The 19,541-nt window shown below is 43.8% G+C and overlaps 1 protein-coding gene across 3 annotated transcripts in view; it reads right to left on the reverse strand.

Annotated features, from left to right (window-relative positions):
- RPTOR (regulatory associated protein of MTOR complex 1) overlaps positions 1-19,541 on the reverse strand; it is a 127,721-nt gene extending 108,180 nt beyond the window's left edge. For all 3 annotated transcript variants that reach the window (XM_051635129.1, XM_051635128.1, XM_051635127.1), the window contains exons 1-3: positions 18,878-19,541; positions 6,379-6,481; positions 3,321-3,403 (exon numbers count right to left, since the gene is read on the reverse strand). In XM_051635129.1, coding sequence (XP_051491089.1) covers positions 3,321-3,403; positions 6,379-6,481; positions 18,878-19,039 — 348 coding nt within the window. In that variant the 5' untranslated portion in view covers positions 19,040-19,541. The remainder of the gene's footprint in view (positions 1-3,320; positions 3,404-6,378; positions 6,482-18,877) is intronic.

Below are 19,541 nucleotides of genomic sequence, written 5' to 3' on the forward strand. Positions count from 1 at the left end.
TTCATTCTCAGCTGCTTAAGCTGCCCCTTTTATCCCCTGTAATTGAGCCTGCTTTTCAGATTACCCTCAGCTGTAACCCCTTCCCTGCCCACTGACACTCAGCCCCCAGAACGGTGAGAGTAGAGAAGAGGTCTTATTTTCTTTCCACTTTTTCACTAGCACCTAAATTATCTTTGCACTGAATTGTAAGAACTCTTACTTGTTCAGACAATTCTTTACGAAGATAGATAAAACCTACAGCTTTGTCATCTCCTACCCTCTTCCCCCAGTAAAATTTTCATTTGAGAATTGCAATGAACCAACCGAGTATTGTTTTACAGATGAAAAAACAGCTGATGTGTTTTTCACTCCTGCAGCACACAAGTTCATGCAGCCACACAAAAATAAAGCAAAGTCTTAAATTTAATCAGAAGTAATACTTCAAGCAATGGCAAGCTGATAAATTATTTAGAAAGGGGCTCACTAAGACCTGGAAGGAAATATCCATCAGCTGTGCAGCCTGGGAGATTCCAGAAACAAAGAATTTTTGTGCTTACCCCTTTTAAGGCTTTTTTTTACCTAAGCTATTTGTAGTTAACAAAAACGGGCATCTATTTGAACACGCTACAGATGCTAAGCAGACAAGGGCTAGATAGGGATGTCACAGGACTTCTCCCACAGTTAATTACTGCCATGACCCACTTCCCAGCAGTTGGCACCACTTATGCCCTCACAGCAGGTCACTGAGCACAGGCACTGCCCAGTGCAGGACCCACACTGGAGCCCAGGAACACTGGCTGTTTCTGAAGATCATGAGTTGGTCGTTTGTTCAGACTGCCTAGTTTCCCCCAAATGGTCTTCCTTCCATCAATTCTTCAACCATCCCAAAACACTGAGAAATAGACAAAACTAGATGTATTAGTATTTATACAAAAGTTCTAGGAAATTCAATAATGTTCCTATTGTTTTATTGCAGATGGCACATCAACTTCTCTTTATTACTGCAGAAAACTCAAGAGCCCTGCAGAGTGCAATAAAGCAGGACGTGTTTAGCTTTGCAATGTTTCAAAGGGCTGTGATTTACTGCTAAGAACCAGGCACCTTGCACACAAACATCTGAGCTCGGTAATTGCCTCATGTTTTGTGCAAACTCTACAAGGCAGCGTGAGGTCAGCCCACACAGGCTCCCTGCTGCTCCTGGATGCCTGTCCCTCATGCCTCAGTAATACCGACTCTGTTACTTAAGAGGGGAGAAAAAGGTTTGTTTTCACCTTTGCATCAAGATGTTTTACTCTCCTGTTTGACTTCAGACACTATTCAAATTTTCTGCCAAATTCTTGGGCTGGTAGAGATTAAAAAACTGTCAATATACCAAGCAGAAAAATGCAGAAGTAAATTCTCGTCTTAAATATACCAGATCCGTGCTCCCAGCCAAGTCCTTCTTACATAAATACACTTACAAAACGCTTCAGCAAAAAGCATACCCACAGATTTAGTTGTGTAAACACTTCAGCTCTGCAAACAGTTGAGTCTCCTTCAGGCAGCACATTCAGCTTTTACCAAATGACAAACTCAGTTCTAGTCAGTCAGCCCTGAACAGGGGGACAGGAAGTACCACGCAGAGACAAGAGGTAAAGAACCAGTATGAACCACGTTTACATTTCTCTGGATATACTATTATTTCCATCAAGCTTGAGTCAGAAAGAGGAACTCTGCATCATCCATAGAGCAAACTCCTTCAACCAGCTGCCTCAAACAGCACACACACCAACAACTTTTTTTTTTTTTTCAGTGAAAAATGTTCTCAGCAGTGTCTGGCAAAAGAAAAGTTTGTATTTACTGTTGCCAAGGTCATCTCACCACCACTTGGCCTTTATCTGAAGGCACTGGTCCTTCATGCAGGAATGGAAGACTTGGGGGACAAAACCCCAAAGCCCGCCAGTTGTGTCTCCCTGTAGGAACAGGGACACTCGGAGCTTCCAGACCTGAACAAAACGTCAGCAGTGACAATCTATTCTTATTGATTTTAATAAATTATAAAGAAACAAGTGAATGAAAGTAACTCACAACAGTTTAAACAGACAAAACTACCTAAGAGCACTGCTGCCTCAACCAGTTGGCCTGTCCAGAAGGTAGGAAAATACCAGTAACCTTTCCACTGTAACCATGCACTGGCAGACACTGCAGAGACACTTGGGTGGTTACTTATACATTAAGTAAAGCCGTGAGCAATGTTAGAAACAGAAAAGACAGTCCTGGTGCTCTCAAAAATGCACATAATCGTTATTTCTGAAGACAATCTAAAAAGAAGAAACAATGTATCCTTAAAAGAATGAAGACCAGGTCAGTATGCACTCCACAGCAAAAGGGAAAAAATACTAAAGGAAAAAAATATATTAAAGCAAATCTATAGGTAGGTTCACTCAGTGGAGTTACTATTTCTGTTTGGGGCACACATCACATGCTTATGATGATAAATTTATGATGTAGTAGTCGATAGTGCAGGTACTTTCAGAAGAAATATGTTGACCCAAAGTGCCCAGAGCATACAGATAAGGACAGGAATGTGCTGTGGAACAGGAACAGAGAAGGTGATCCTAAAGTTTGGGTTTTGTCTCTGTTTGATAAATGCTGCAGACTTGGAATTTCATTCCTTAGATCTTTCTGTAGTTTACTTACTGAGACACATGAAACCCTGGACATTGAAATATCCAGAAGCAAAACACTTCCTCAAGGTGAAAGAGAGAGACGTTACAGATCAGGAAATGACCAGTTGTAACTCCTGCCACTATTGTCCAAAACATTCCTTTTCAAAATGTACACACACCTTATACTTTTGTTAGAATTAGTGCCACCAAAACTCTGAAACTGTGTTTTACAACAAAACCAAAAGCCTTCCTCAGCTACTGACTGTACAACATTCACTGCTCCCAAGGATAACAACAGTACTGAGGAGAGCTGGGACACAGGGTGTGGAACCAGCTGAGGCCAAACACATTTTTAAACCAGAAGAAAGTAGAAACTCAGAATGAAAAACTTCAGAATATCTCAAAAATACAACAGTCAGAGGAACCTAAATTTTTTTTTAAATCACTGTAGGACTTCAAACAAACACCCCAGACATGACCAAAGAAAGTGCTGTCCAAGGGGGCATCAGCTAGAAAGCCACAAATCTGACCTCTTCCAATAATTTATTCCCAGGGATGGATGAAGGAAGCAACAAATGCTGCAAGACCACCAGGCCACACAACAGACACATCCCAGCTTTCAGCCCACACTGCCTGCTCTCAGGCATCTCACATCTCCAGCTGCAAGGGGAGGGAGGCCCCAGGGATACTCACTCGTGGCTGCCAGTTCTCATACTGCTTCTGCAAATTCGCACCGATGGTCTCCAGAGCCTTTTGAGGACCCATGGACAGAGGATCTAGGACATACAACACGAAGGAGAATTTTTGACCACAAATGAATCACGCAGCTTGACAAGAGGCTGGAATTATTTCCAGTTCTATATGTACTTAAACCTTAAGCTACAACAAATTACATTTCTGTAAAATCCAGGTCTACGACCTGGGAGACCCAAGTCTGCATCACAAATAGTACGTTCCTTGTGGAATTTACTTGGATGCAATACCTAAAAATTATCCCCAAATTTTCATGCAAGTACAACATAAATACCATTAAAGACTGTCAAATTTGGAAGATTCAGAAGGTAACAAAACCAATTCTGCTTTGAAAGAGAGGAGAGACATAACTTTCATTTCTTTTAGTAGTGAATAAAAGGTCTCTAAAGTAAATAATGACAAAAATTTAAATTGGTTAAATATTTGATGACAAACATTTTTTCTTGATGAATGCAAAATCCTTCCTTATTTACTTGCATTACTTCCTGCTTCAGAAATTACACATCGTTTGTAATGTTCAGTAAGTTAATTTTATCACTAGATCATTCCAACCATCCATACACACTAATAAAGCTTCTGTGCTTTACTCAAACACCAAGGCCATGTAATTGACACTATAACGAGTTCCAAAAAAACTAGAAGCTAATATCTCACAATTTGATATAAATTATTTTTAAAGCATGAAACCAAATCAATACAGTTATTAAAAAAACCCAAACCTTTACAAATATATTACCTTGTACTGTCAGAAACAAAATACAATGAAGTAGGATGAAAGCAGGATTTTATGAGTTATTTTCTTTAAATGAATAAAAGCAAGGGTGTTATTTAAATGTCAGTGCACTTTTGTAGAAATGTTTAAGGTAATGTGAGTTCCGTTCAGGTTTTTCCAAAACAAACACAAACAGTGGTAAGTTGTCTGCTGCCCTTGGCTGAGCTGCAACTGCTGCTCCAAAGCCTCTCCAGAGCCACCTCCAGGATGGAGCCAGCACCCACTCCCCACCTCAAACCCTGCCTTTCAGAAACACCTCGGTGTCCTGCAGCAGTCTGTGCTGAACTGCTGCAGCCCCCTTGCTATTTCAGGCAAGCTTTGAGCTGATCCCCTCAAGATGTAGAACAGCAATCCCCTAAAAGTATGTACTTTTCCTCCTCTTGTTAATTAATAAACCATCAGCTACTGCTCACATTCTAAAAAGGAAACAGAGAAATGGCATAAACACACCCATTGTTTTTTTTCTTGAGGACCAAACTGAACTTCAGCAAAGAAACATGCACTTTGAGAGCAGAGGAATGTAGTCCCTGGGCTCTGGAGTGCCTTCAGACTCATTAGCACTATTAACAATACCCTCCCCATGAAAATAAAGCACAGTGGTGCCATTCCAAGAGCCAAACAATGGAAACAAACTATTTTCCTAAATATAGGTCGTGCCAGTAACAGGAGCTTTCAGCCTCCCTTGCTGAGTGCACATGCAGGCTGGTGGAGGCAGCAGGTCCAGCTCCAGGAGACCCTCAGTATGACCAGGCACGAAGCTCCCCGTGCCTTTAAGGGTGCCAGGCTGACACTATGGCACAAGTGTCAGCTAAGGTTGAATTCTGGAGAAAAACAAGACACTTGAGCTGGTCTAGAGGTGCCTCTGGAAGGGGCAGTAAGAATCACCAGCAGCTTTGTCTGAGCCTGTTCGTGCAGAGCTCACAAGCTGGTGACCACAGCCCAGCTGCAAAGAGCAGCAGGTGCACCACAGCAGTTTCCACACTCATTTGCACATCTAGCAAGGAGATGATGTTTCCACAACACACACCATTAGCTGCTCTTGAGACTGTTGCAGAGAAGAAGAAAAAACAGGGAATATTTTTGCAGTTACCTTTTTCAGAAGCGCAAAGCTGGCTGGAAGTGCAAATGAGTGCTGGGGTATATACACACATTAAACATTTAATTAGAAAACTGCATTCAAAATTCTCTTTGTTGATGATAGTCACTAAGAACTTCATTTTAATGACTTTGCAATGCTCCTCATTCTCTTTGCTCTCCACTCATGTATCAATGAGCAATGAGAGCTGTTCACTGAATAGAGGTATTTGTTAGTGTGTGCTCATGGCTTTTCAACTGCTTTAAAGTCATCAGCACTTCTAGGTTGAAAAGAAGAGATGCCCTGATTCCCAAAGCAGGTGAGGCAAGGTTAGAAACGAGGCATTCTGGAAGTTTTTAAAGAAACCCAGTTTGTGCAAAGACCAGTTTGCTTCTGCAGCCTATCACAGGTCCCAGGGTTCAGGATCACAGTGCTCTGCACCTTACTTGCTGAAGACCAATCATTTTCAATTCCTAGATAAAAGCCAACTCTCTCTTAGAAAGCTTTTTACACAAGGTATTTCTTTCTAATACTACTTCAGATTTGTCTTATCTTGATAATCAGAGTCGATCTCCAAAACCAAGGGAACTTTTCCTTTCTTAAGAAAAATCTAGGAATTTAGTCCAACACTGCATCAAAGTAGCAAGCCCAGGTGCTGGAATTGCTTGGACATCCTTGGAAATAATTCCAGGTCTTCTGAATTCATGGTCCCAATGAAAGAGCCACAGAGCAGTCACCTCAACATGCAGTAAAGTCCACGTATTTTACAGAAACTCATTTCTCTATTGTATGATGCAGGGTAAGTTTAAACCTTTGCAGATCACATTTCTAAGGATGTTACTGCTCAGAAATTTCCTCAGGTTTTTATAAATCCACAACAATTAAAAGGAAGTTAAACAGCTAATTGTTAATATTTTTTTCCTCTCCAGGCTCTCTCATTTTAGATTAAGGCAGGAGAAATTACCTGTGCAAGGTTACTGCTGCACACTCCATAAGCTCACATAGGCAGAGTGAACTCTGTTACCAAATTCCTTCTGCACACCCTAGTTTTAAGCCCAGGAAACACAACCTCCAAATGACTGTATATGCTACAGCTCAGTATTTATAAGACTAAAACAGTTAACTGGAGACTGGAAGTTCTCAAGCCTTACCAATCCAGCACTCCAGCCGGGCACAGGGAGTTGTTTTCACCACATCAGGAGGGTCCACACCAACATTGAGGCACAAAACTAAGGCAACACTGACAGTCTTCATCTGCAAAGACAGACAACAAAATGCTTGCTTAGTGTAGAAACAAAATTAATTTTCACTTGAGTGGAAATGTTATAACTTTTGATGAGTTTCAGCAAAGCTTTGCTACGTGCTCTTTAACACAGACTATTTTAAGCAAGGTGTGACTGACTAAATCTTTCATTTCTTCTTCTTTACTAGAACAGTACTGAGATTTTGTGTTACTATTTTTATTGTTATTTCCAGAGCCCATTCTTCTTTTACAGACCATGGAAATGGATATCATTGGACTTCTGCTACTCATCCTAAATTAGACATTGTCCAACTGAAACACATTATTAAAACATGAGAAGAAGCTGTTCAGGTCCCTGATGGATATCAGGGTGCAGCGGGTCTGCCCCAGTGCTAGAGCGAGGAGCACTGCGAGGGGGAAACCCCCAAGTGATCAACCACACCATAACAAAATGTTTGGTCCATTTGTTTTGTTTTGATCACATTTTAATTACCCTTTATATTATTATTTTAGGAGAAACCACCCCCTGGCTCCCCCCAGCCCTGGTGTCTCCTGCAGCTCCAGCTCCCGGGGCTGACACTTGGACACACTCAGCAGCCACAAGGGGCACCATGAACATGCAGCATCCAAAACCACCGATCCCTTCCCCAGGACACAAAAGCTGCACTCAACCCATGACTCAGCACTGTGGCCAGTAAATACATTGCTTGAAAATTATTACTTCCCTCCTTTCTGCTCCACACTCCCTCATCCCAATATCTAAACCACAGAAGGAAAATAAATGAAGCAACGTGGCTCGTGGTACTTCTACCAAGTGTCCAGCACTCCCTGGCAATGCCATCCACACCTCCACCTCCCCAGGGTGCTCACTGCAATTCAGAACAGCAGGAAAAAAGATGGAAAAGAAAATCCAAACCCCACACTTGCAGAAAAATCTAGAGCACACAAATATATAATTTATAAAGAAAGTGGAAACTGCAGGAGAGAGACACTTCAGACCGAGGAGGGAGGACAGGCTCTACAGTAAGCCAGGAAGGCTGAGCACCCACCACCTCATGTCTGTGCTGGGAACCCGGAGTGAAAAATGAGCAAGAAATCTGGTTAATGGCTTCATCCCAACCACGTTCTTGCTAACAAAACCCTGCAATCACGTAGGAATTCCTCATCCCTGTGAATGAACAAGGAGGAAGCAGCAGCACCTTCCCAAACACAGACGTTCCCAAAGGAGTGTGCACAGGCAGGGGGAAAGACACAGGGTGGGAGCTTAGCACCAAGTATACATGCACTAGGAATACTGGATCAGAATTAACAACACAGTGAGTACAGTTTCTGGCAAAATGAGGAGCAGCTGGAAGGCACAGCTGGCTCCCCAGGGGCAGCTGGGCAGCCCAGAGGCAACAGGACCAAGACTCAACCTCCTGCCACCAAACCCGAGGCTCGGGGTGGAGAGCAGACAGCTGTGCTGACCACCACCCTGAGTCACTCCTCTCCCCCTGGAAGGCTTTTCCATCCTCCTCTCTACCTGCTTCTCATCTTTCACTTTCATCTTTCTTTTCCCCTCACTTTCCTTCACTTACCTTATCAAGACCAAAGTGTGCCACCCATGTGGTGCCGACACTGCTCACATTGCTCACACACATCTCACCCTTCCCTTGGGTTTTTTTGCTTTGTTTAGAAAATAATTTTACCTGGACACAGAGCAGCTGCTGCTCTAGTTTTACAGAACCCATCACAAAGATCCCACTGGTGGTTTGCTACAATAAAGCCTCCAATAAAGGCCATCCTAGGACAGCTGCAACAAACGCCCAGTGTATTTACAAATGTAACAGGCACACATGACATTCTTTAACTGGGTGTACTTCTTGTGAACAAAGTTACTTCAACATCCAAGTACTGACTGTTTTACCTCCTGACCCAAAGCACACCCTGAGAACCCCTGAGCCCCCAAACAACACAAAACTCTCTCCCCAGCCTGAGAACCACACACAGCTGCACAGGGAGCTCTTCTCAAGACACATCAAGGTAACAAAATAACATCCAGCACTAGTAATAGGAAGAAGAGTTCTACAATTTTTGATTTTTCAATTCACATAGTGAAAAAATGGTGTGCTATAAAAATAGTCTGATTTTTACAAATGATGAGAGAGACCTGGAAGCTCCCTGCACCTCCAGCTCCCAGAACACTGGCTCTGAACAGATCAGCTCCCACACAATGCAGGTGTGTCCCCAACAGGGACAGTTGCACCAAGGAAAACATCGTGTCACTTTGGTACTGCAAGAAACACTTGGTGCAACAGGCAGTTTGAAACCTTCCTATTCCTTTTGAGAAAAGATAAGGAAATAGCTCCACTTAGAAAGCAACATCTTTCAAGATTATTATTTAGTGACATATTTTCCTGCCTTCCCTCTCCCAAAACCACTGAACATATTGAGAGCAGGAAGAGGGACACAGCTCCTGGTGAGACTTTGGCTTGACCCACCTGTGAACTGGCAGAGACAAGACACTGATCACATTTAACAAAAGCTCTTAAATGGGTAACCCTTTACTATTTCAAGCAGCACGAAGTGTCATGTACCAATTATGCACATTTGTTGGGAACATTAGTGCTCAGCAGTGTGATCTGGGAGAAAGAAGGAAAAAAAAATAATGATTAAGAAAAAAAATCCCCACCAAGCATGTGACCGTTACAGAGCTACGTGCACAGGCTGCGCTGTAACCTGCACTGGAGGACACCTTTTCAGTTTGCCACATCCACCTCCAGCTCCCAGCCTCAGAGAGAACATCCCGAGAAGTGACCACACGCTGGCAAACGGACACTAAACACCCAGAAGGAAACGGAGGAAACTACACAACAAAATAACTTATTGGAAACAAAAACATACAAATAATTCTTTCAAGAGAAGGCAGCCTGCCAAACGATCTTCCCTGCCCCATTTCTTCTGTGTTTCCCACTGTGGTCTAATGCTGACTTGATTGTCAATATTTTACTGGTAATGTCTGGTCTGTGACTTGCACTGAACAGGCTGATACTTCTTTTCCATTCCCAAGTCCTGTGTTTTAAATAAGCACTTCTCCTTGCGAGCAGACAGCAAACCAGGAATGAAAAGTAACAGTCCAACAGATCCCAGACAAATGGGGCTGTTTCCCTTCTGCCCACCTCCCCTCCAAGGGTGTAAAGTATTAGACTTCACGACTATTTGTTCTGCTAATAAAGAGCACATCTTCAGGAAGAATTACAGCTCGCTCATCCTCCCCTCTGACTCCTACTCAACATCCATCTGTGCTGTTGAATCATGACAGATCAAAAGAAAACCTGAGCCCAAGAAACTGAAGAATACTTTTCACATTTCTAAACTGTTTTTGAACACACGACCAGAAACTTTGTAGCATATTTAAAGCTTCTTAATACAAGAAGTACCAGGACATTCTCATCTGTCATTAAGACAGTGGAAATTTTCTTTTCTACGTTTCAATAATATATCCACCTGAATACCTTCCGATGGGTATTTGTTAGAATTTTAAAATGAAGCATAAGAATGTTTGGCAAGCTTCTAGGAAAACCAAAATATTTTCTTAGCAAAGGCTCAAAATCAAAACCACAGAAGCTCTTACTGTGGGCTTTGCTCTACACAGTGCAATTTGTAGGTGAAAAAAAACTGATACAATTTCCAACTTTGTATTGCATTCAATATAAAATTATTTCACAAGCCTGGGTCAGAACTTGCAATACTTGTATTGCAAAATCCATTTGGTCAAAAAGCTCTTCCTGAGAAGTAATGCACTGAATTGAAAGCCCAAACCCATCAAAAATAGAAGTGAAGAGAGGTAGTTCTGTCTATTCATAAGAGAAGATGTTTATTTGATATTAAAATTTACATATTATACTAAATATCAGAGAACTTGTAAAAGACTTTTAATCTGCCTCTTACTTCATAGAGACAAAACAGAAGAGAGAGAGTAACTTCATCCCCAGGCAGCTCAAGCCAAAATTACTGCCATTCGTGCTGGTATTTTCAGCTAGAAGAAACATCCTATTACCTTCATAAGAACAGTTTTGATTTGAAACCTGAAGTTTTATCATCACAGGGAGCCCAAATTATCCTATTGTAGCACACTTGAAAGTAACTCCAGCCCAGACTGTAACTGAGACACTGCATCTCAGCAGGTGCTAAAGGTTTCCTCCAGGCTAAGGAAGAATAGGGTTAGCAATTAAGAAGAGTAATTTAACTGTCCTAGCTTCTAGTTCAGTCATATCAAGAGCAAGTCTATCAATCAATTTATGAAAGATTTTGCACTTTATGGTAAGACCCTCACCTAACATTTCAGAATGGACATTTTAAAACCCATACATATTTTATTTCCACACCACAGTTTTAAAGCTGAAACATTTTTGTGTGGACACTCCACAGATGAACATTCAGCCATTGTAAACTTGCCTGGTTTTATGACAGTAAGTTAAAATTGCTACTGAGTTAATATAAACACAAGGTTAAGTCAGCATTAAACATAAAACAGATCCTCCTACATTATTTCACAGAGCTAAGGGTGAACTTAGCAGCATTAAAGACAAATCCTGGGCCAGATTTCCAGAGTGGGAAATCCTCACATCTCTCTCCTCTGGAAACCTTCACTTTTTTTTTATTTATTATAAAGTTTAAGAGAAATAAATTGTTACGGGAAAAAATCTCAATGTGCTTCTCCACAATGACAAAAATAGTAGAAGGCAAAGAGCTGCTTGAAGTTAACATTAATAATTCAACACCTCTGCAGGTAGTCTTCAGCCATCTGTACCCAAAAGGTCGGTTCTTGCTGTGTCTGTTGTGACAACACACACTAGATTCCTAGATCAACTCCTCCTTACTGCCTATTTTCCTTTTCTAACCTCTGTAATTCTGCACTAATACCATGAATTTTCTTCAGAGGTTTTTCATGTCCAACATGTTCATTTACCAGTGAATGCAACTACTACTATACAGAGTTCAAGCACAGCCAGCAATGTTAACACAGCTCCTCACAACACACACTTTTACCCGCTGGCTGCAGTATTTACTTGATAAGCACTGCTCACACTAGGGGATGAATTCCCACTGCCCATCAATACCCAAGAAATACCTGTACACTTGCTATTTACTTGCTGTGGGAGCAGTGTGCTTCTCTGACAGGGAGCACCAGCACCTGGTGAGCCCTCAGGCTCTGAAGGTGTCCTGGGAGAGCAGAGGTCAGAGCTGCTCAGAAGGTTAAAAGCCACAAGGTCTAGTAGCAGTAGGCTGCTTCACTCTGCCACTGCAAAGCATCAAAGTATTGCCTTTAAATCCCTGCTTTGTTGCATTTAATCAAAATGCTGTTTTCTTGTCCCTGCCAATCATTTCTTAAAAATAATGGAAAATAATATGAAGCAAATATGTTCCTTTTATGATCTTTGATTTCTTTATACAACATGCAAAAAGAGACATTTTCTAGATGGCATTCCTCATTTGATCTGTGACAACAGCCTTCCTTCTCACCTCAGCACAACTCTCTATCTGCCTTGCATTCTGTACAAGCTCCTTTTCATCACTCCACCACATTCCCACTCCTGTCTAGCACTATCTTTAAAAAGGTGCCCATCTTTCCTTGCACTGACTTCCTCGTCTTCAGATCTTCCTTACAAAATAGCATTTCAAATTATTCCTGGAAGACATGTTTAGATCTTAACTACCTGCTATACAACATCCATTTGATCAGGAATCACACTGTCCCCTTTCAGTGGAGCCCCTGAACTAAAGCCAACTTCACTAAAATAAAATAGGAAGCTTCCTGAGCTTACGAGAGCAAATAGGAGGAAATGCTAAGGACACGATCAAGTCCATAACTTCAGCTGAAGTGTCAGCAACAGAAAGATTAAGATGTTTGGTGGCATTTGAGAGCCACAGGGTGCACAACGCTGGACTCCTGCCTAAGAAGGCTCAACCACCTGGTGACTTCAAGGGCTTTAAACTCCTCACTGCTTATGTGCCATGGGGAGAAAGGAGGGATCACTGAGAGAAGACAATCAAGCTTCTCAGAGCAAACCATGCTGCAGACTGTGCCCCTTCTATAGGGAAGTCAAGCAGCGGGCCAGCCAGGAGCAGAGCTCCATCAGACAGCTGCCTGCACAGACAGGGAGGGAATGACTCAGTTCATCACCTTCACCAGAGATGATCTTGTGCACCTCCAAGGCACTGCTCCTCTTCCCTGCTCTGCAGAGCAGAGCACTAATTATATTGCTGCTCCCATCTCTACCCACCTACCCTGGCTGTAGATCACCCTGACAGAACACAGCAAGGATAAATAAATACATACAAACAGAGAAGTAAAAATATTGGTGAGGATGTCACTGGTATAACCACTGGGATGAAAAGATGAGAGGATCCTTTGGGCCCTGAGCCCCTCTGCCACCAAGTGGAGCCCACATCACAGCTGTGTATTGAAGAATGTCATTGACAGGAACCTGGTTCTGTTAAGTATTTCATTAGATAATTTATCTAAAGTGCATTCCTTACAGAAGAATAGAATAGCAAGAAAAACATCTTGGGTTTGTCAGATTTACTTGAAAATGGCAGTTAAAGCTCCAAGACACAGACCAATCAATAAGCTCCCTCAGTTCTCCAAGGCCACACTGTGCTGACTGTCACCTTTGGAAACGCTCAAGGATAGAAGATCAGCACAGCAGCGAGACAATTAAAACATGTCAGACAGAAAAACAATCAAAACCCCTAAATTTGACAGAAAAACTACATAATCCATGGAAACAAACAAACATGAAACTCCAAGCAAGTCTGGTGCCCTTGAGTTTCTCTCTCCACAAAGGCAGAGAGAAAAAAGGTAAGAACCAAAGAAGCATTAACAAAATGTTTACAAAACATTCACGTAACCTTCAGTCTCTCAGCTCTGGGAACACACACACTGCCAAGACAGAGTGGTGACTGTCAGAACAGATGTTTCCCAGTCTTCTCCACCAGAGCTTCAAGCTCTGTCCCATCTGCCTGTTTACACCACACCAGGGCTGTCCCCATGAGCAGCAACCCTGGCCACACTTGAGGAACGAGAGGAAGAGCCTCATACGATGATGAACATTGTTAATTAAAGTATGCAATTTGCAGTAATAATCCAGCACTCGTATATATTTCAAGGCGCATATTTTTTTCAGCATCCACTATTCACAGACCTTTCAGATTTCCACAGACATGCTGGGGGGGGGCAGGAAGGTAATTAGCCACCCCAACACAGATGTTGATTTTAACTAGCACTAATTGCCTGACTCCTCTCCAAACACAATATGCCCAGCAGAGCAGCACCACCAGTCTCCAAGACTGCCCTTCTCTCCAAGACAAAAAGTGAAGCACGTTATTTATGAACACATGCTCTTCCATTGCAGGTTTTGAATGGAGAAGCACAGATATGTTCCTGCTGTCACCCCCTGTGCTCACGGGGAGGCCGCTCCACTCTACAGTTATCCCTGCACGTGACAGTGTTGCCAGCTCCTTGCCCACACGTTACACTGCTCTTCTATCACTTACTGCTCATCTTGCAAATGTAATTACAATGAAGCACTCTCAGAGAGCTATTGAAGGGAATAAGACTCCTGTACATTTCTTTATATTAAGCCGTTACAATTTCAGATTTACAAAAACTATTTTCTTTCCCTCCCAACTGGTAGAAACTCACAACTGCACAAACTCACAGCTACTCCCTGTGTTCAATCATCATTACAAATTTGCTTTCCATCTTGCAAAAAGTCCTCACAACAATCTTACGAAAAATCAATCCCTGGGTATGTTCAGCATAAGAAATTACCTAAACTCCTGGAGTTCTCCTAACGCTCCACCCAAGCTAGTTAAGCACACAGCAGGGGTTCAAGCCTAACAGTCTCCACAGAAAAATGGAGAGACCACATCATTGTCCTACCATGAGTCTGGTTTGCTTGAAGTTACCCCAGTAGCTGTGGTACTGAGATCCAGGAGAGTGCCCCTGGGAAGGACAGGGTGTCCTGCTGGCAGCCACCACCCAGCATCCATCTGACATCCCTGTGGGCCCAGCTGGAGTGGGGCAGTTCACAGAATGAGAACAGGATTGACCGAGTTGCAGATTTCAGTGTTTCCTACTGGTGTATAAAAGCGAGATCTTTTTCTTTCCAAGGCTGTGACCAGCTGTACTCCTCAGGACTGTTAATCACTCTCCTCTCTGCTTGGACACAAGGCCCTCTGCAGATGGTGGCAGGTCCCAGCTCTGCCCAATCAACACACACCCATCTCCCTCCATTCACAGCTAGCTTTGTTCCAGGGAAGAGAAGCTACCAATCTGTAGCTCAGATGACAGTGCTCATGACTTACAGCAGGGCTTCAGTTTTTGCTTGTTTTTAAAGACATCTGCAAACCAGCAGGTGCCCTGAGCTCCCACCCCACTCACAGACCTCACTGGGAAGAAGTTGCCACTTGTAGTGACAATTGAGCTGCACTGGATTGCAACCACTGACCTGGGGAGAGGGCCTCAGCAACACCAGCACTCAGGGCAGCGCTACAGTGGCAAAACAATGTGCTCCAAGCTGGTCTTCTTCATACCAGGGAAGAGGAGAAACTCCCTGTCATTTGGGTTAAAGCCCAGGCTGCTCCCTGGGTTGTGAGCTTCCCAGCCACCAGCACAGCTGACAGTCGTGAGCAAACAGAAACCAAATGTTTCAGATGGAGTAAGTCAAACCCAAGCAAAGGCTGCTGCCAAAATACAAACTCCCACCCTCTCCCCCACCAGGTTCCTGCTGCTTCAGCTCAGCTCACAGGAAACACACTCAACCAGACTGAGAGGGGGGAGATGAGCCTCAGTGCTCCAAGGACAAGCAGTGCCCAAGCCACAGCTGTCACAAGAGGCCTGGAAAGCTTCCTCAGAAGGACACAACTACTTCAGGCTGAAGTGAGACACACAAACTTCCAGTGCTACTGCCCTTCATTCATCTCCTTTGACACTTCTAACGTTTCCCAAGCAGGCAGGTAAACCCTGCTTGTCTGAATTAAGCACATTTGTATGCAGTCCTGCTTCAATCTGCATTTCCATAGAAACCCAATTGTGCATTCCTCTCCTCATAAAAACAGAATTTAATTCTCACTCAGCAAGTTACAAGGCAGCAGGAAAAAAATGTTAAAGTAAAACTATTATTATCAGCTTTGTTGCTCTCTGCTTATTTCAGAAATCAAGACAAGTACAGCACATCTTAATTTAAATACTCTGAATTTAGTAGCAACTTGTCAGTAAAACCTGGTGTATTTGAAATCTTTGTATTTAAATCAAATTTCATGATCCAGTTGCTACTGAGGTTGAGAGATTTAATTCAATACACAAAGCATAAGTCCAACCCTCTCATGTTAAAAACATCCTTTAAATAAATCATAGATCAAAGCAGTGTCACTTTGATGGCACAGGTACCTCAAGAGAGCAGGAGATGAAGGATTAAATGTTTTCAGTCCTGGAAGAAGGGGGGCGGGGGGGCAAATATATGTTCAGTTATTTTATCTAGATCTACCACTCATTACTTTTCTTATTTGATTCTTCCCTCTTACTAGAGTTCTGCCTTCTAAAGAACCTTCAAATTCATATAGACTCTGGGGTTTTTACAGCAATGAAGCAAGATTAAAAAAAAATAATCCCAAATCTTAGTGGATAATTTCCTCTAACTACAGCAAAGCCAGCACCAGTCCCTGGGACCACTGCAGATGGTGAGTAAGGGCAAAGTTCCACCAGCACCCACATTTTTTCATGACCTACAGGGGAAAAATGCTACAGATCTCTCTGCAACTTGGGCAGATAGAGCCTTGTTTTGGTTAAACTTTCAGAATTTCTTGATTTAGAGCTAGGTTGGTGTGGTTAAATACAGGTAGTATTTCCCATCCCAGTGGGAAACGCTTCATACTAAAACCCTCACCAGGCTCAAGTTCCTGCACCTTTGTCGAGGTGATTGGTCTCCTGGACAAACCCATTACACTCCAGTTGCCATTTTCAGTTGGTCTGTGTGAAACCAGCCAGCTTGTTCATGTACCACAAGGTCAACCCAGATTATATGAGTTCATGAATAATTTCACAGCATGAATCAAGCCTGAGTTAGCTGGGGGGAAATATTTAACTGCTGTTTTCCATACAGAATTCCAAACACCCCATCTTCAGCCCCTTCCTTCACCAGCTGAAGTTCCAACAAGTTTGTTACATCTCATCAAATGCTAAGGAGACACCAGTGACAGCTGAAAAGTTGGATAAAATACAAGACATGAGAAATCACTGTTAAGATCATAAAGTAATGAGATTGAGCATTCCCAAATCAGCTTCTCTTCCTCTCTCAGATATCTTTACATGCTTTATATATATTCCTGTATATTTCTCTCTACATTCCCTGTTCTATATATTCCCTTTTCTATGTATTCCCAGTTTTAAGCAAAAAGTAATTAGACACAACAACAAGTTTGTCCAAACAACACCTGATGAAGCTGTCCAGATACAAATGACACACGAGCAGCACCACTGATCTTGACTGAAAGTTATTTATTCCAAGCTGATGGTGAAAACAAAAGGACTAAACAGAATATTCTGGATTTTCTCATGTTTTCTTCATTTATAAAAAGAAGACTCAGTATCCTGACTCAGAATCACAGAATGCAGGAAGGGACCTCTGGAGACCACTGAGTCCAACCCCCTGCCAGAGCAGGACCACATCTAGGACAAGTCACTCAGAAATGCATCCAGATGGGTCTTGAAAGTCTCTGGAGAAGGAGACTCCACAACCTCTCCGGGGAGCCAGACCTGAGCTCCCTCCCAGTGGGCAGTTCACTGCTTTGTGGAAGGCACACAGGGCTCTGACCAGCAGGAACTGCAGCTCCCCAGCAGTGTGGGTGGTGGAAACTGGGCTGGGATGATCACTGTGACCCCTGCTCCGTCTTCACTGACCTGACTCTCTTTGGCTGTAAAATGCTTATGAAATGTTTAACAATACCTCTAGGCAGGACAGCTGGTTACCACCACGTTACTCACACTTATACTGTCCAACCTATTGATTATCTTGATCAGGTCAATGTCATTCCCAATTTAGAAAGAGACAACTCTGCAGATCAGGAAACAAGTGAACAGGAAGCTTTGCAGAGGGATCACTAAAATAGCCAAGCAAGCTCATCACACCTCCACAGTCTAGTAGAGAAAAATATCTTCTTTGCCAAAGCCCTTTAAAGAAGACACACCAGAAAACTCTGTGTTCTGTGGCTCATTTAAATTCCATTAAAAAAAATGAAAACAAACAAACAAGTAAACAACCACCTCAATTCAACCATGGATGATCTGCCAAGCCAAATTTTCAGCACATGATTCTACTCAGTCAAATTACTCTGGTTCAGCCAGGGCCTTCCCAGGACCCCTGAGTACCACAGCCAGGTAGGTGAACACCCTCTAGGAAGGTTAAGACATGAGTGTAACATCTTCATGCCTGGTCATAATGCCTCTGGAAAGAGACTACATGACAGAGCTTCACCAGCAGTTCCCAAATTATTCCACAGTATTAAAAGAGTGATCATAAACAAAACAGAAGTTTGGTCACCAAAAAAGTTCATATACCTTCACAAGCAAAGTTTACAACACAACTTGGGAGACCTACAGAATCCTGTAACTCAAAGCAGACTCCGAGAACAGAACGAGTGGAGCTGATTTCCATGACCTCTGTTAGTGCTTTGTTTTTAACTTGAGCATTTAAGCTGGGACAGGGACACCACATGGGCCTCAAGATTCCCTGGCAAGGATCTTTCCTTGACACATTAGGCTTTGTCAGTCTAACATGCAACATTTACCCAATCACACAAGAAGCATTTTGCTTTAATCCACTAAGGGCTTCATTTAATAATTATTTTCTGCCTTTAAAATCACCCAAAATTCATTTTCCTCACACACAAAGGATGCCTTCATATTCCACATAACATGCTGGTGGCCAACTTCAAAACCACAAGGCTTCCATGCATCCTTACCACCAAACAACTCTAATGACTACATTTATTTCACCTTGCGCTTGCACCACTAACCTGCTGATCCAGAGAGCTCTTTAAGAGCTCAGGAATTTTGTTGCCTTCCCTGAAAAACACCGAGTACTTAAATGTCACTTAAAGATGTTCACGGAGGGGGCTACTCAGAGGATGCACTCCCATGAACTTGGAACTGTTACTTCTCACCCATCTGCACGTTTGCCTCCCCTAATACTACACTGAAGATCCACAAACTAAAGGCAAGTTAGACTCTCAAACACCCAGGGCTTTCTCTGAAAATTAATTGCTGCTTGAAGCACAGCAGCCCTCTCAGCACTTTTGCCTCACTTTTCACCACCAGTCCCCCCCACTCCTCCTCCAAAACCCATCCTGCCCTTCAGCATTACCCGGTCCTTCATCCTCCAGCTCTGAGCCAAAGACTTGGAGCCTTCAATCTTCTCGCAATGTCTTTTCTTCATAAAGGCCAGAGGCAAGTTCCAGTCAGTTAGGTCAGACTCATCCTCCTCCCCCAGCCCCAGAAGAGGCGACTGCAGCATCTCAGACTCCATGGGAGGGGAAGCGCCGGGCAACAAGCGAGCAGCGAGCGGCAGCGGGGAGCGAGGGGTCCCTGCGGCAGGTGGATGCCCGGGGAGGACGGGGCAAGGGCAGCGGGAGGCTCCTCTCCCAGGTCTGCAGGTCAGGACGAGCCCGGGGGAAGCGGCGCCTTCCACCTGGCCACTCTCCTCCCTCTCCGTCGCCCGCGGACCGCAGCCCCGTCCGGCTCCCGAGGGACGCGGCGCCTCCCGGCCCCGCGCGGTCCGAGCGGCCGGCGGGGAGCGGGCCCGGGCCTCCCCCGCGCCTCTAGCCCCGCGGGCCCTGCGCTCTCTGCGGCGGGAGGCGCGCCCGGCCCATGGCGGCTCCCAGCGCCCTCGCACACCGGCGGGCCGCGAGCGGGCGGGCGGGCTGCGGAGCGGGAGCGGGCGGGCGGCGGGAGGAGCGGAGGAGACGCGTCCTGCGGCGCCGGAGAGCCCGACTCCTCTCACCGCCACATGCAGGAGGCGGCCATCTTCC

Source organism: Apus apus, chromosome 17 (assembly GCF_020740795.1).
Source record: "Apus apus isolate bApuApu2 chromosome 17, bApuApu2.pri.cur, whole genome shotgun sequence".
NCBI classification, from domain to species: domain Eukaryota; kingdom Metazoa; phylum Chordata; class Aves; order Apodiformes; family Apodidae; genus Apus; species Apus apus.